The 15,482-nt window shown below is 40.2% G+C and overlaps 1 protein-coding gene across 1 annotated transcript in view; it reads left to right on the top strand.

The window, feature by feature from the left end:
* Positions 1-15,482, top strand: part of CDHR3 (cadherin related family member 3) — a gene marked incomplete at its 5' end in the record, with an annotated part of 104,345 nt that overhangs the window by 37,801 nt on the left and 51,062 nt on the right. The window contains 4 exons of the mRNA XM_027838885.1: positions 5,388-5,482; positions 6,497-6,601; positions 9,826-9,974; positions 12,682-12,871. Coding sequence (XP_027694686.1) covers positions 5,388-5,482; positions 6,497-6,601; positions 9,826-9,974; positions 12,682-12,871 — 539 coding nt within the window. The remainder of the gene's footprint in view (positions 1-5,387; positions 5,483-6,496; positions 6,602-9,825; positions 9,975-12,681; positions 12,872-15,482) is intronic.

The raw sequence follows: 15,482 nt of genomic DNA, 5'->3' as shown, positions 1-15,482 counted from the left end.
TATCCTAATCTCTTTCCTATTCCAGCCCTACTATTTATTGGACATTTTAAACTGAATTCTTTTAGGTATCTCTATCTCAAAATATCCAAAATGGAGCTCAAACTTACCACTTTTCTGACCTTCTGTATTTCTGTTTTGGGCACCGCCAGCCTTCCAGTCGTCCGAATTTGCAACTTTCAGAATCATCTTTGATTCTTCTCTCTCCCTTACTGTGTATACCCAATCAGTTGCCAAAGCTGGTCCATTCTATCTTTATGACATCTCTCAAATCTCATACCGAAACCATTCTAGATCAGACCCTCATCGCCTTCTGCCTGGTCTATTACAATCACCTTGTAATTGGCCTCTGCATCCAGCCTCTCCCCTCTCAATACATCCTCCATACAGCTACTGAAGTGATGTTACTAAATCACAGGTCTGACCATGCCATTGCCCTGATTAGTAAACCCCAGTGGTTTCCTATCAACTAGGATCAAATACAAACACCTCTGTTGGCATTTCAAGACCTTTACAACATGACTCCAAACTAACATTCTAGATTTATTACACATTAATGTCCTTCATGCTCTCTTTGGTCCAGCTAAACTGGTCATCTCACTGTTCTTCACATATGACAATACATATCCCATCTCCATGCCATTACACTGGCTGTGCCTCATACCTGGTATACAAACCCTCCTTACCTCCACCTCACAGAATCCTCAGTTACCTTCAAAGCTCATCTTATATACCACCTCCTACCTGAAGCCTTTCCTGATTCACCCAGTTGCTAGTGTCTGTCCCTAAAATGACCTTGTGTATGTGTGTGTGTGTGTGTGTGTGTGTCCGTTTGTAAATGTGAGTACATGTTGCTTCCCATTGATAGAATTTAAGTTTCTTTAGAGAAGGGACTGTTTCACTTTCATCTCTGTATCCCCTAGCATCTAACACAATGCCTGGCATAGAATACTTGCTTAATAAAGTCTTGTTGATTGATTTAGGTAGGACAAGCATTATCACCCCATTTTACAAATGAAGAAACAAGATTGCAGAGGCTGTGACTTGTTTCACTTTCGTCCTTATATCCCCAGTGCTTAACACCAAGTGCCTGGCATGTAGTAAGTGCTTAATAAATGCTTGTTGATTGATTGATCCCCTGAAGTCAAAGAACTAATGAGTGGCAGATCTGGGACTCAAATCCGAGTCTTTCGTCTACTGTCTGTCCAAAACATCTCCCATTGTTTTTTATTTACTCCATGGGAGTTTCCTCTCTAATTCAAGAAACTATACAGAGGAGTCTGATGTCTGATGGCTGAGGCTCAGGGGTGGGGAACCTGTGGCCTTGAGGCCACGTGTGGCCTTCTAGGTCCTTGAGTGCAGCCTTTTGACTGAGTCCAAGTTTTACAGAACAAATCCTTTTATTCAGGGGATTTGTTCTGTGAAGTTTGAATTCAGTCAAAGGGCTGCACTTGAGGACCTAGAGGGCCACACGTGGCTTTGAGGCTGCAGGTTCCCCACCCCTGGCCTAGGGCTTTGCAAACATTTTCTCCAGGGCCCAGGATTTAAGTAAGAGGGTAGATTTCATCCAAATTGTTGGTGTCATTATTTGCTTCTTAACTGTGCTTAGATTGTATTGGACCAGGCCTGCACAACAATGATTTCAGGCAGCCCACCAAAAATGTAGAGGATGTAAAAGAAAGTAAAGATCTAAAGAGTGCTTTGTCCATGCCCGGCTTAACCCATCTTCTACTAGTCACTATTGTGCCTGTCATGTAACTTGGCGGGTAGGTTGCCACTGCGCGTTCGCTCCTATTTGTCACATGACCCATGACATCTAATCATCGTCCGTCTGTCTCTGGTCTTTGAGGAGTGAGAGTCTTATCTTTTTGTTGTGTTTGCTGTCATTACTGGTGTTGAATAGGGACAAAGTGAGTGCAGCCTTGCACCAAGGCAGCTGATGGCCGCTATGCGATGGGTGGCAGCAACTTGAGGGCGTCTTCCTTTTCCTCACTATGGCCACCCTCCTAGTTATACGAGTGTCTGGTGCTCTCTCCAAGGTCAGACACTTAGTTCAGAATTTCTTTGTATGTGTGCAGTTGCTGCGGAGATTTTTTTTTGGTTTTAGCACTAAAGTTTTGGGGGTGACTTTGTAAAATGAGTGATAAAAAGGAACAGAAGATCAAATCAGAACACAGAGTTTTTAATCCGGAGTGGACAAATAGATACTTGTTTACTTACATGAGAGACAAAACATTGTGCCTTGTTTGTGGAGAAGTAATAACCGTTCCAAAGGAATACAATCTTCATCGCCATTTCAAATCAAAGCATCTTGATTTAAGCAAATTGGACACCAATGAAAAACAAAGTAAAGAACCCAAATTGTTGAAAAATCTCAGTGGGGCACAATGGTTTTTCAAGAAGTGAACTCAGAAAATGAGGTGGCTACTAAGGTTAGTTTTCAGATTTCTAAAGAAATCAATTTCAAACATGATTCCAGAGTACGATAAACTGATTGTTGACAAGAAGTGTAATATGTCCCATTATCTAAATGTAAATAGTAAGAAAACCTGAAAAATGTATTAAAACTTGTACTGCTTAGCAAAGTAATTTTTTTAACATTAATGTGATGTTATGATAAACAAAAATCTTAAGTAATAAGTATAATTAATTGATATTAATTAAAATTTCCCTTTTTAAAAAAAATTTTGGTTTATTTTTAAAATAGTTGAATCATTAATTATACCTTTACTTGAAAAGTGAACCACTAAAACCCTATCTGCAGCCCGAAGAAGTTTATCCCATTTTAATTTTGGCCCCTACCTACTGTCAAGTTGTGCAGGTCTGTATTAGATGAAACAAGGGGTAGGGGATGTATGGAAAAATTATGTGTGTAAGGAACCTTCAAGGCAATTCCACGCAGAGAAATAAGCAGACGACAAGATACAGATTTTTTTTTTTTGGTATGGTCAGAGGACCCAAATTCACATTCCATCTCTGGTGTTTATTATCTGTTATTACCATGGGCAAATTACTTAACTTCTTTGGGTCTCACCTTTCTTACCTATCAAATAAAGGGTTGGACTAGTTCAGGTATTCTTAACCTTTTTGTGTGTATTATGGATCCCTTTGTCAGTCTGGCTGAAGCCTATGATCCCCTTCTCAGAATGTTTTTAAATGAGTAGAAGAAAATGCATAGCTTAACCAAGGAAACCAATTATATTGAAATATAGTTATCAAAGTATTTTTTTAAAAAACAAGTTCATGGACCTTAAGTTAGGAGCTCTTGGAGTAATTGAACTCCAAGGTCCCTCCCAGTTCTGTAGCCTAGGATCTTTCATCTGTCTAATCCTATCTACCGGAATTATTCTTTTTGGCATTATGAAGTGTCTCTGTCAAAAACAGAGCATGAGAACTTTAAGCTGACCTCAAAGGAACTTTTCACTCTATTTTCTGTGCACTCTCTCTCTTTCCCACTGGGCACTGAGTTGAGTAGTCTAGTAACTGCGCTAGAAACCCCTGGTTAATGAGTAGTGACTATAGCCAGAATCAGATTATCTGATCCACATATTAAGGCCCTATCTGGAACCAGGGTGAATTTTACTGAGCACTGACAGATGGCGGGGCTTTGTATTTTCTTTGGATTGGTCCCTTGTGTACTAGCACACAAGCCAGGGTATCCCTCTCATGCTGGGCTGTCCCTGAGATAGAGTGACAAGCTAGGCCTCAGGAGGGCCAAAGTAGACAAATCAGAGCCAGGAAGCACACAGACACCAGAGATGAAGCCAAGGCAGTGAATGGGGGCAAAGCCAGGTATGTATGTAGGAAAACAGAAGTAGTCACAACGTGCCAATAACAAGGGGGCTTTCAATTGAAGCAAGGTCTCTTTCAGACTGGACACCTTTTATAGTCATCTTGTTGCATGAGCCAATGGCTTCCTTCCCAGGGCAGCACCTCAATGCATTTGGCAAATTCTGATAGCTCCTAGCCAAGAAACTATTAAGTCTGAGAATTGCTATTTTGGGAGGTCATTCCAGAACAACCAAGGGTATTCTACTGACCAAGACTATTTGTTCAGTCACTAGTTTACAGTGACTATACAAATATGCCTTTGGTGAAAAGAGACACTGCCTGTCTCTGATAAGGGCCTCATTTCTAAAATATATAGAGAACTGAGTCAAATTTATAAGAATACAAGTCTTTCCCCAATTGATAAATTGTCAAAGAATATGAACAGGCAGTTTTCAGAGGAAGAAATTAAAGCTGTCTATAGTCGTATAAAAATGCTGTAAATCACTATTGATTACAGAAATACAAATCAAAACAACTTTGAGGTACCATATCACACCTATCAGATTGGTTAATATGACAAAACAGGAAAATGAAAAATGTTGGAGAAAATGTGGGAAAATTGGACCACTAATGCATTATTGGTGGAGTTGTGAACTAATCTAACAGTTCTGGAGAACAATTTGGAACTATGGCTAAAGGGCTATGAAACTGTGCGTACCCTTTGACCTAGCAATACCCCTTCTAGGATTGTATCCCAGAGAGATCATAAAAATGGGAAAAGGAACCCACATGTACAAAAATATTTATAGCAGCTCTTTTTGTGGTGGCAAAGAATTGGAAATTGAGGGGATGCTCATCAACTGGGGAATGGCTGAACAAGTTGCTGTATATGGTAGTAATGGAATACTATTGTGCTATAAGAAATGACAAGCAGGATACTCTCAGAAAAACCTGGAAAGACTTACATGAACTGATGCAAAATAAAATGAGCAGAACCAGGAGAACACTGTCCACAGTAATAGCCACATCGTGTGATGACTGACTTTGATAGACTCAGCTCTTCTCAGCAATGCAAGGATCTAAGACAATTCCAAAGGCTCATGATGGAAAATATTATCCACAATCAGAGAAAGAACTATGGGGTTTGAATGCAGATGGAAGCATATTATTTGCTCTCCTTTTCTTTTGTTGTTTTGTTTTATTGCTTCATTCTCTTGGGTCCTCCCATCAGTTCTAATTCTTCTTTACATCATGACTAATGTGAAAATGTTTAATGTGAATGTATATAAGTACAGCCTATATCAGATTGCATGTTATATTGGGGAGGGAGGAAGAAATGGAGGGGGAGAAAATTTAAAACTCAAAATCTTATGAAAGTGAATGTTAAAAACTAAAAATAAATAAATGAATTATAAAAAAAAGAAAAGGGGGCAGTTAGGTGGCAAAGTAGATAGAGTACTGGCCCTGGAGTCAGGATGACCTGTCCAAACACTTGACACTTACTAACTGTGTGACTCTAGGCAAGTCACTTAATCCCATTGCCTAACAAAAAAATAAAAAACAAACAAAAAGAAAGAGAAGAAGCACTGCCTCTCACTCAGTATTTTTTTTTTTTTTAGTTTTCTTTGATCTCTCCCTTGAAGCACTTCAATGTCTCTACAAATGGCATCCTTTTCTCCACAACAACATTCGATTTTGAAGCAGGACACAACAGGTAGGGCCAATGCTCTTTCTTTTAGGGTTGTTTGGATGCATTCGTGGAGATAGGAAGGAGCTCAAGGAGGAACAATCACTGGCAGAGGAAACATTATAAATCAGAACTTTCCAAGTGAGGAAGGTCTGTGTAACCCTGTGTATTCTGTTTCCCTCCTGGACTCCACTCAGATATCTAAACATGGAGAGCAAAATTGAGGAAATTACCTAGATGACTATGCCCAGTCCTCCTCTCCTATCACCCTTTCTCCATCCACCTTGAAAAAAAAAAGAGTGAGGGGAGCTACCTTCACACTGACTCAGTTATGATTGCCAGAAACATCCAAATAACTACAGTAAAAGTCATCGGGAAAGGGGAGGGTGAGGCTCTTGAATCAGCTGGATCTAACTTTAGGTCTTCACTCTACTTTGTGAGTAGAGAAATAGAGACAAAGCACCAGTGAGATGACTGCAGGTAAGATTCCAGCGTATAGGCGAGTTACTCAGGAGGAAAGAATAAGCGACAAGGAAGAGAAATGGAGAAAGGGTCCTGGAAAGATAGAAAAAGTAGAGGATGGTCATAATGTCACATTACTAAATGGGCAATTTCCTCTCCTGCCTGTACCTTACTCTGGGTTTTGTTTTGTTTTGTTTTGTTTTTGCTCAAATCTTATCCAAAAGCACTAAATCTATAGTCCTAGGATCTGAGTTTGAATACCTCATTGCCACTTTCTCTCTACGTGACCTTGGGCAAATCTCTTAATCTTCCCAGATCTGTTTCCTCATCTGTAAAATGAGGTCTTTGGACTAGATGACTTCTGAGGTGCCTCCCAATTTTATATCTGTTATTGTATGAACTATGCTAACATCTTAGCTTTCATTTTTATCTTTGGTGCTCTTTTGCTGCTATGGGGAAAAGCAACACTTGGTAACTGAGGGAAGAGAAGAGGATCATCTCTCACCATTCCCTCTCACCCCATTTTTCACAATTACCTAAAATATGAAACCTTAACTCGGGTTTATTCCTCCCTGACAGTTACGTGATTGATGTGGAAGTAGAAGACAGTGGGGGGCTTAAAGCCACAAGAACATTCCTAGTAAACGTCATAAATGTTAATGATGAAAGTCCTTACTTTACCAGGTAAGCCCAAAACTCACCCCTTCTCCTATTCTGGTTCTTTGCAAGACATCCCTCACTGAGGTGGGGAAGTGGAGAGGCACAATTTCAAAGAGCTTTCATGCTTGCTGACCTGTGTTTACTTTATCCTAAGGGAAAGACAAGAAAACAATGGCTGATTTTTCAGTTTCTCTGTCTCTGTTTCTCTCTGTGTGTCTCTCTTGGACTCTGTCTCTTTTTGTGTCTCTGTCCCAGTCTCTCTGTCTCTGTTTTTCTATCTCTGTCTGTCTGCCTGTCTCTCTCATCAATTCATTCCGGCTCCAGGCTTTTATATTTTTCATTTCCCAGACTTTTTGGGAAAATAGATGTTGGGATGGTTCCCTGTGGGGAGGAAGGCCTGGTGTCTATTTTTGGGTAATGGGGAAAGGATATAATTTTATTTGATGACTTAACCCAGTGGGCATAGTCACCATTACATGCTCTGATCTTTCTTATTCCACCTTTGAAGTCCTACCCTAGCGTACTTTTTTTATTTGGCTACAGAGGCACAGTATCTTTTATTGCCTGTCTCTTTGGTCCCCAAAAACACATGCAAGAGACCAGTTAGTCACTAGGAAAATGTGAAAAACAGTTGCTCAGTTTAACTACGTTTGCAGATGTGAATAAAGCCAAGGTAAGATGAAAGGCAGCCTGGTATAAGTGGATAGAGTGCTGGACTGGAAGGCAGGAAATTGAGAGACGTTGTTGCATGATGGAAAGAGAGTGAGCTTTGGAGTCACAACCAGAGTACAGAATCTGCCTTTGTCTCTTACGAGCTGGGTAACCTTGGACAAGTTGGCCCTCAATCGCCTCCTCTGTAAAATGAGAGATTGGACTAGATGGCCTTCCACCTATTGACCTATTATCCCTAATCCCACCTCTGACACTTAAGTGTTCTGTGATTATGGACAAAGTCATTTAACTTTGCTTACCCTGTTTGCCCATCTGTAAAATGGGGATGTTATTTGTAGTATCATTTTTGGGTAAGTCACTTAACCTTCTTCATCTGTAAAGTGGGCTGGATAATCCCTTCAAGCTCTCCATTTATAATCCTGTGACCTCCACTTTAATGCTGTTGACATTTCAGTCCTTCACCTTAGCACTCATACCTTAAATATGAAACTCCTGGATGCCTGAATGGTGAAAAATTTGTCTGGTTTAAGCTTAGGTGAGACAATTTGAAGCAAACCCCCATTTAGTGCCTTCCAGAAGGAGCCAAACAACACATCGTTGCTGGTTCCCAGATGAAAACTAGACAGATAGGGATGGGGATTGTAGCTGACATCCCACATCCCTGAGCACATAGCATGGCCTATTTATAAATAGGTTGTGACATCAAAGACTGGATGCAGGGTCAGGAACTGTCACCGTACATCACTGCTGACGCACAAACAACCCTTTTGCAAAAGGTGAAGTGTGACTTGAGCCGAGTGCATTCTGCTGCACTACTTTAATCAGGGAGGTGGAAAATCAGGTTAACAGGATCTCAAAGGGGAAGGTGAGTTGGCTTTCAGAGTTCATAAGAGACAGAATTTGTAAAGGTGCTTGGCTCGTACTAAATCGTCCCTAAGTCAGGTGATTGACTCACAGTATAATTCACAGATAGCAGCACCCTGGCTGGGTGTTTTCTCACCCTTGAGATCTGTCAGGAACCTTTTTCATTGCTCTCCTTTTAGGTTTAGGAAAAGAAACTAGCAGAGGTTTTCTTCAGATGACACCCAATCATCCAGATGGAAAATGATGAGGCTGTCAGTTGCCCAGATGCTCTGCCCATGCAAGAGCAAACATGTTTGTAAACAGCTGCATGTTTTGGCAGGGTCTATCAAGGCCTAAAAAGTAGAAATTCTTTAGGGTGTTGCTGTTGTTTATTTTATCAAGCAGTGCATTATCTAATTCAATTCAAACAAACATTTATTAAGGGTTTATGTAAAAGCCTATGTTATAACCAATATAAAATTGCTAATGGGGCACTGAGAAGTGACATGTCCAGGGCCACACAGGTATGAGTGAGAGGGCAGAGCTTGAACCCAGGTCTCTCCTAACTCTACCCATCTTGTTTCTGCTCTTGCCCTACCCGCTGGAGGCCTTGCCAGGGAAGAGCTAAACTTCTCAGCCCTCTGTTCCCTGTGATCATGAGTCCTCTTCACCCAGGCTGTTTTCTGCCTTGCTGAGTATATCAGCCCCCTCTCTCCATCTCTTGCTCTTAGAACTGAGCCACTACCATTGCTTCTGGAAAGGATGTGCTCATGGTGGACCGCTCTATAGCTCTACTCACCATTTTTGTGACTTCCTAGATCATACCTCATTCCCTTGGCTAATATTCCCCTTGGGGTGTGGTCTCTGCCATTGGAATGAAACTTCTTATTGAACTCATTAATTTTCATGAGTTTAATTATCTCATTTGTTCCTCACAACAATCTTGTGAAGTAGATGTTATTCCATTTTACACATGAGGAAAATGAGGCACAAATAAATGAAGTTACTTGCCCAGGGTAACACAGTCAGGAGGCAGGATTTGAACTCTCTTCTTCCTTATGCCAAGTCCAGCTTAGGTCACCTATTGCATAATAGAGCTATACAAAATAGAGTCCTGTAGATTTATGTACAATCTTCTGTTTCTGTTATTCTCTCTCTGTTTCTGTCTCTGTCTCTCTACACACAGACACACAGACACACACACACACACACACACACACACACATTCCCATTCTCCCACTTTGGTGTTTAATTTCAGCAAAAAAAAAAAATGTTAAAACCCCCAAAAGCTTTGAATGCAATAGAATCAAGGTACTACATAGAATTCTGAAGTGTGTTTATACTTCATGAGAATTCATATTTATAATCCAGATAAACTAGGGGTGATGATTTGTATTACCAAAACATTGCCTTGCAGGATTTACTGTTATGGTTGTTATTGTTTTGAAACAGACTCCCTTTATTAAAGTAGAACTTGTTTCATCACAACTGGATTTCAATTTCTCAGATGCAGCTATGCAGTTATATTGATACAAGGGCTGTGGCAGCATCCACAGCCCTTCTGGGTTGACCTTTGGAAGAATTCCCTATGAAATTCCAGAGAATCGGGTCCAGACATTGGGTGGAGAGAGTGTGAATGCTTGCCTCACTTTCCCTCTAGCTACTAATCTAGACTGCCACCACCCCCAGTCCTCCAATCACTGACTTGCTTCTCTGCTGTATTTGTGTTTCAGCTCAATAAGAATTTATAGAATTCCAGAGGAGCTGAGCCCTGGAACTATTGTTGCCAATATCACTGCCAAGGATCCTGATGATGAAGCCTTTATGGGCAGGCTCCTCTATCAGCTCACCACCCCCAATGAGTATTTCATAATAAATCAGCGTAAGACATACATACATGCATGTACACATGTACAGAACCTGCCATATGCATCCTTCAATTTGGTCATTTAGGTGGCTTTTTCACGTTTATCAGTCTTTTGGCCCTGAACATGTTACTCTGAGGCCATGAGCTACAAGGGTAATTTTAGATTCTTCTGTAAAATAGGAAAATAATAGCACTTGCCTCACAAATTTGTTGTGAGGAACAAATTTTATATGCATGTGTATATCAATAAATGTGTGTATATATATACATTTATATACCTAGCATTTATTAGTGCCTTAAAAAGTCTGTAAAGAACATTACAGATATCTTTTATCCTCATCACAACCTTGAGAGGTAAGTGCTATTATTATCTCCATTTTACAGATGAGGAAACTGAGGCAGACAATAGTTAATTAACTTGCCCTGGGTCACAAAGCTAACAGGTGACTCTAAGGCCAGATTTGAACTCAGATTTTCTGACTCTGTGTCTTTCCACTGCCTCACCTAAGTGCCTCCAGCTATATGTAAAGCCCTTGGCAAACCTTAGAGCGCTAGATAAAAGTGAAATATCATTATAATTATTCTCTGATAAACTTGGTCTATAAGTTGTCTACACTTATTGGACATTCAAGCAGCCCCATCTGGCCTAGTCCAGACTCTCACAGTCTCAGTTCTCAGTATCAACCGATTTTAAAGTCTATAATACTAATTTGGACTCCCAAGGAACATCTTCTATTTATAACACTGTTGCCATGGAACTAATTGACCTCTGCAATATGGACTTTTGTTGTAGTAGTTGTCATTATTGTTGTTTTTCCCCCCTACAATGTTAATTTACCTATTTTGAGGAACCAGTTAAAGATATTAGACGGTGGTATGCCTGGACAAATGGGGGGGGTGTTGTTAGAGATGAGTTAGTTGATGTAAATAGCACTTTAGTCTCTTTGAAAGGAGCACTATAAATCCAATGATATATTGGGTTCTGTTCTTCCTTTACAAGAATATACCTTGGCCATGTCACTGAAAAGAGTTGACTAGAATGCTTCTGTATTGCAAAAAAGACATTCTTTTTCAGATGGCATCTTTGCATAAGCCCCGTAGTAGAACAATAAGGCATTTGCCCGGAATCCTTTAGGGTTGTGTGCACTTTGGGTACTTTTCTTAAAGAGATAAGGGAGGGGAAGAGGGGTAGCAGTGGTTGCCTACCTCTGGAAACTGCCTAGTATGATGGAGATTTGTAGAGCTTACTTAGGAGGGGCTGTACAAAAGTTAAATTTGAACATATTCTTTAAACTTGTCAGAGAACTGGGGTCATTATTATTATTATTATTATTTTGGCTAGGCAATGGGGTTAAGTGACTCGCCCAGGGTCACACAGCTAGTAAGTATCAAGTGTTTGAGGCTGGATTTGAACTCAGGTCCTCCTGACTCCAGGGCCAGTGCTCTATCCACTGCACCACCTACCTGCTCCAAGGGGTTATTATTATTAAAGTACAGCATTGCAAGGGATCCTATTGACCAATAGGCAAATGGGCTTTTTTTCTGGTCAGTTTCCTCTGTGGGAGCAAGTAGTCTTAGAAGAAAAGAAAAAGCTCCTCTAGCCATATGTAGTCAGGACTTCCCTCCCTTCATCCTTTTCCTGCCCCCTCGTCTACATCACTGTATTTGGCATAGTGAATAGGTAGCCAAGACCTGGATTCAAGTTTGCCTGGGCAAGTCACTCACCTTCTCAATGTCCTAGGAAGGTCTGTAAGACTAGAAGTGGCAGGGGAGATGCCAATTTGCATTGGTAGAGGAAGCAGCTTGGTACTATGGGCAACAGGATGGTACTCCATCCACTGCCTCATCTGGGTGCCTCAAACTATATGCAAAACCCTTGGCAAACCTTAGAGTGCTAGATAAATGTGAGGTGTGATTATAGTTATTCACTGACAACAGGATATATCAGATGTCTACACTTATTCAATATTCAGGCAGCCCCATCCAGTCCTGGCCAGCCCTATTATGGTCTCAATTTCAATGAATTGATTTTCATGTTCTATATTTTTATGATTTTAATTTTCTATTTTAATATTCTATAATACTAATTTGAGAGGGACAGCTAGGTAGCACAGTAGACAGAGTGCCAGCCCTGGAATCTGGGGGACCTGAGTCCAAATCTAGCCTCAGACACTTACTAGCTGTGTGACCTTGAGTAAATCACTTAACCCTGTTGGCCTCAGTTTCCTCATCTGTAAAATGAGCTGGAGAAGGAATTGGCAAACAACTCCTGTATCTTTACCAAGAAATCCCCAAATGGGGTCATGAAGAAAATTATTGAACACTATCACAATACTAATTTGGGTTCCCAAGGAACATGTCTTCTATTTATAATGCTGTGGGAAAAGCATTAGATTTGAATTCAAAAGACTTTAGTTTGAATCCTCTCCCTGCTGCTAGTTCTCTGTCGTGAGCCTGGACTAATCACTTAACTACTTTGGGTCTCAAATTCCTTATCCATAAAATGAAGGGCCTCTCAAGGCCCTTCTAGCTCTAATTCTACTGTCCTGTGAGCCTCCAAAATTGATGAAATCCAATCCCATCCTACCACAGGCCACCCTCATATAAGGAAACCTTATTCCTATTTTTCCTGAGCTTTTAAGCTCTAGATAAGTACCTATGTAACCATTCTTCGGTCCTCTTCAAGAGGTCAAGTTCTTCCCTTTGTCTCCTGTCTGCTTAGTGACTGGTACCATTCAAATAGCCAGTAGGCTAAATCGAGATGCTGGTAAACTGAAGCAAAATCCGAATATCCTTCTGGAAGTTCTTGTGAAGGACAGACCCAAAGGGGGTCAGGAGAACCGCACTCAGATAACCTTCATCATTGAAGACATTAATGACAACCCTTCTGCATGCAATCAGTTTACCTTCAGGTACTCAAGTCTTTGCCTTTTTTGCTTTACATAATTTCCCTAATGTGGCTCCAGCCTAGCCTTTTGGTTTCTCTGAAACACTTTCAATGAACTTTTGAGGGAAGCAAAGGAGATTTTAAGGATATTGGAGAATGGCTCTTTAAAGAATTAAAGGCCACCTGTGATATTTTCACCTCCATCAAAGTTCTACTCCTCTGCTTTGTCACAACATGCTGATGACCCTGAGATCTCAAAGGCTATATAGCAGAGGACTACAAGTTTTGGAAAGTCCTATCAAGATAGGAAGGAGGATAGAACTGGCAATGAACTAGATGATTGTCATCTGAGGATCAGCCTAGCTGGATGCTAAGAGGCACCTCACCAGAAGGTGGGTTCCCTGATGATGAATTTATTTTTAACCATAAGAATTTATGAAGATATCTGCTAAGGTATAGAGAGAAGGGTTGGCATAGAGCAGGTGTGCACAGCATACAGCCCACAGGCCAAGGATTTTGGATGGCCCACGAAAAATGTAGGGTTGCCACTGCACGCGCTCTCCTGTTTGTCACGTGAGCCATGGCAACCAACCATCGTCAATCTGTATGTAGTCTAACCTATTTGTGACCCGAAGAAGTTTAGCCTATTTTAATTTTGGCCCCTACCTACTGCCAAGTTGTGCAGGTCTGGTATAGAGAGTGCCCACACTAATTAAATCGCAGATCTTTCAAAGTATTAAAGAAGTGCTATTTTGTCAGGTGTTTTTTTCTTTATCCTATTTGCTTCTGCTTCTCTATTGTTTTCCCCATCCCTCTTCTCCCCTCCTATTTTATTCTTCTTCCTCTTCTTTCTGCCTTCAAGGTTGTCCCCCCACTCCTTTTTTTTAATCACAGCTTTGATATTCCTGTCACTATTTGTGCTAAGTCTTAGACCTGTTACATCCTCTGTGTGATTTGACTCTCCCTTGATTACGGGGCACCAGTGGTAAGGTGTGGAATCACTGAACTGAAGGGCATTGAACCTGGAATCACATGACCTAAATTAACATCTCAGCTAGGCCACTTCTTACCTTTATGAGCTTAGGCAAGTCACTATGTAGTATATAGCAAGCACTTAATAAATGTTTGCTATTTGACTGACTGAGGAAATTAAACTAGATAACCTTCAAGCTCCCTTACAGCTCTCGAGTTAAGATTAATTAATTACATAATAATAATGTTATTATTATCCTAAGATTCTTACATGTGTGGTGATGATTTGAGGAGCAAAGCCATATGGATCTGAGCTAACAACTTAAGACTAATAAATAGGAATATGTTGATTCAATAGTACAGACCACAAGCCATCCATGCTTTCTCGTCCTGTGAGATCTTAGTTTATCCCCCTTCATAAAAACTCCTAAGATGATCTACCTAATGTACTAGAGGTCTCCCTCAGTGTCTTTGGACAGCCCACGGGTACCAGTCCAGCACTCAGGTTGTCCATCTGTTATGTTATTCTTTGCTCCCACTGAATGCTCCATTTCTGGTCATGTATTTTCAGGATAACGTCTTTCACCAATATTCTTGTGTGTAAGTCATAGTAGATAATATGCTGAAGCCTACTTATACTCGCCATGTTTCTTCCCATTGTTCTTTGGGACACCTGCATTTTCTGTTCTTCAAACATGGTGGTGGGAGATGGCAGTATAATACAGCATGGTGTAGTTGAAAGAATCTTGGACTGGGAGTCCAAAATGACCTGAGTTCCAATCCTGTTGCTAATATTTCCTAGGTGTTTAGCCATAAAAGCAAGTCACAATTTCCTCATCAGCAAAATGGGGATGATTTTTAACAACACTTACTTGACAGGGCTGTTGTGAGGATTGAGTGAAGTAATTTATGTAAAGTGCTTTATAAGCCTCTCATGTACTGTAAATGTCATTTACAACTAAAAAGTCTCAGGGAAATGCTACACCAAACTAAACATTTATTTACAAGTAAAACTTAGAGTAGTTAATTTACTTTTTACTCCATGATCACAGCAATTAATAACAAAATATTAGGAAAAGCAAAACAAAACAAAATCCAAGTACATGCAGCCTCCTGCTTCTTTCTAACCTAACTTTTAGCACATTGATTTTTACTCTCCCCCTCACATAGATGGAGTATGCCTGACTTTTTAAACAGTCAAAGATCATTTTTGATTCCTAGCTAATAATTCATTTTAAATTTAATTTTCATTTTATGAAATTAACGAACACCAAATAAATTAGAATCTCCATGCATAAAGTAAAACAGAAAAGGAGGATTTTATGTGAAAACATAAATCTCTACTATGCAGGGCTTTGCCTTTTTAAGTAGATAATAAACTCAACAGGTAACTTTCAAAGCTGTCTTGCTTGTCTGTGTTACCTTCTGGTTTTCTTTTTCTTTTTTTTTTGTTATCTGTGTGCCTTTAAAAAAAAAAAAACATGCTTCAAAGACCCTCTTTTTTTTGTTCTTTCGACAACCCAATAGCTTAACTTCACTCTGCTTACCAATCCCCCCTCCTTGGAAAAAAAGAAAAAAGAAAGAAGAAACTTTGTAACAAATAAATGTAGCCAAACAAAACTTCTCACATTATCCAGGTTTGAAAATGCACGGTTATTTATACC

This window comes from Vombatus ursinus, unplaced genomic scaffold, assembly GCF_900497805.2.
Source record: "Vombatus ursinus unplaced genomic scaffold, bare-nosed wombat genome assembly UNPS02014830.1, whole genome shotgun sequence".
Lineage (NCBI taxonomy): Eukaryota > Metazoa > Chordata > Mammalia > Diprotodontia > Vombatidae > Vombatus > Vombatus ursinus.
Note: the sequence above shows the minus strand (reverse complement) of the source record. Positions and strands in the feature narration are given on the sequence as shown.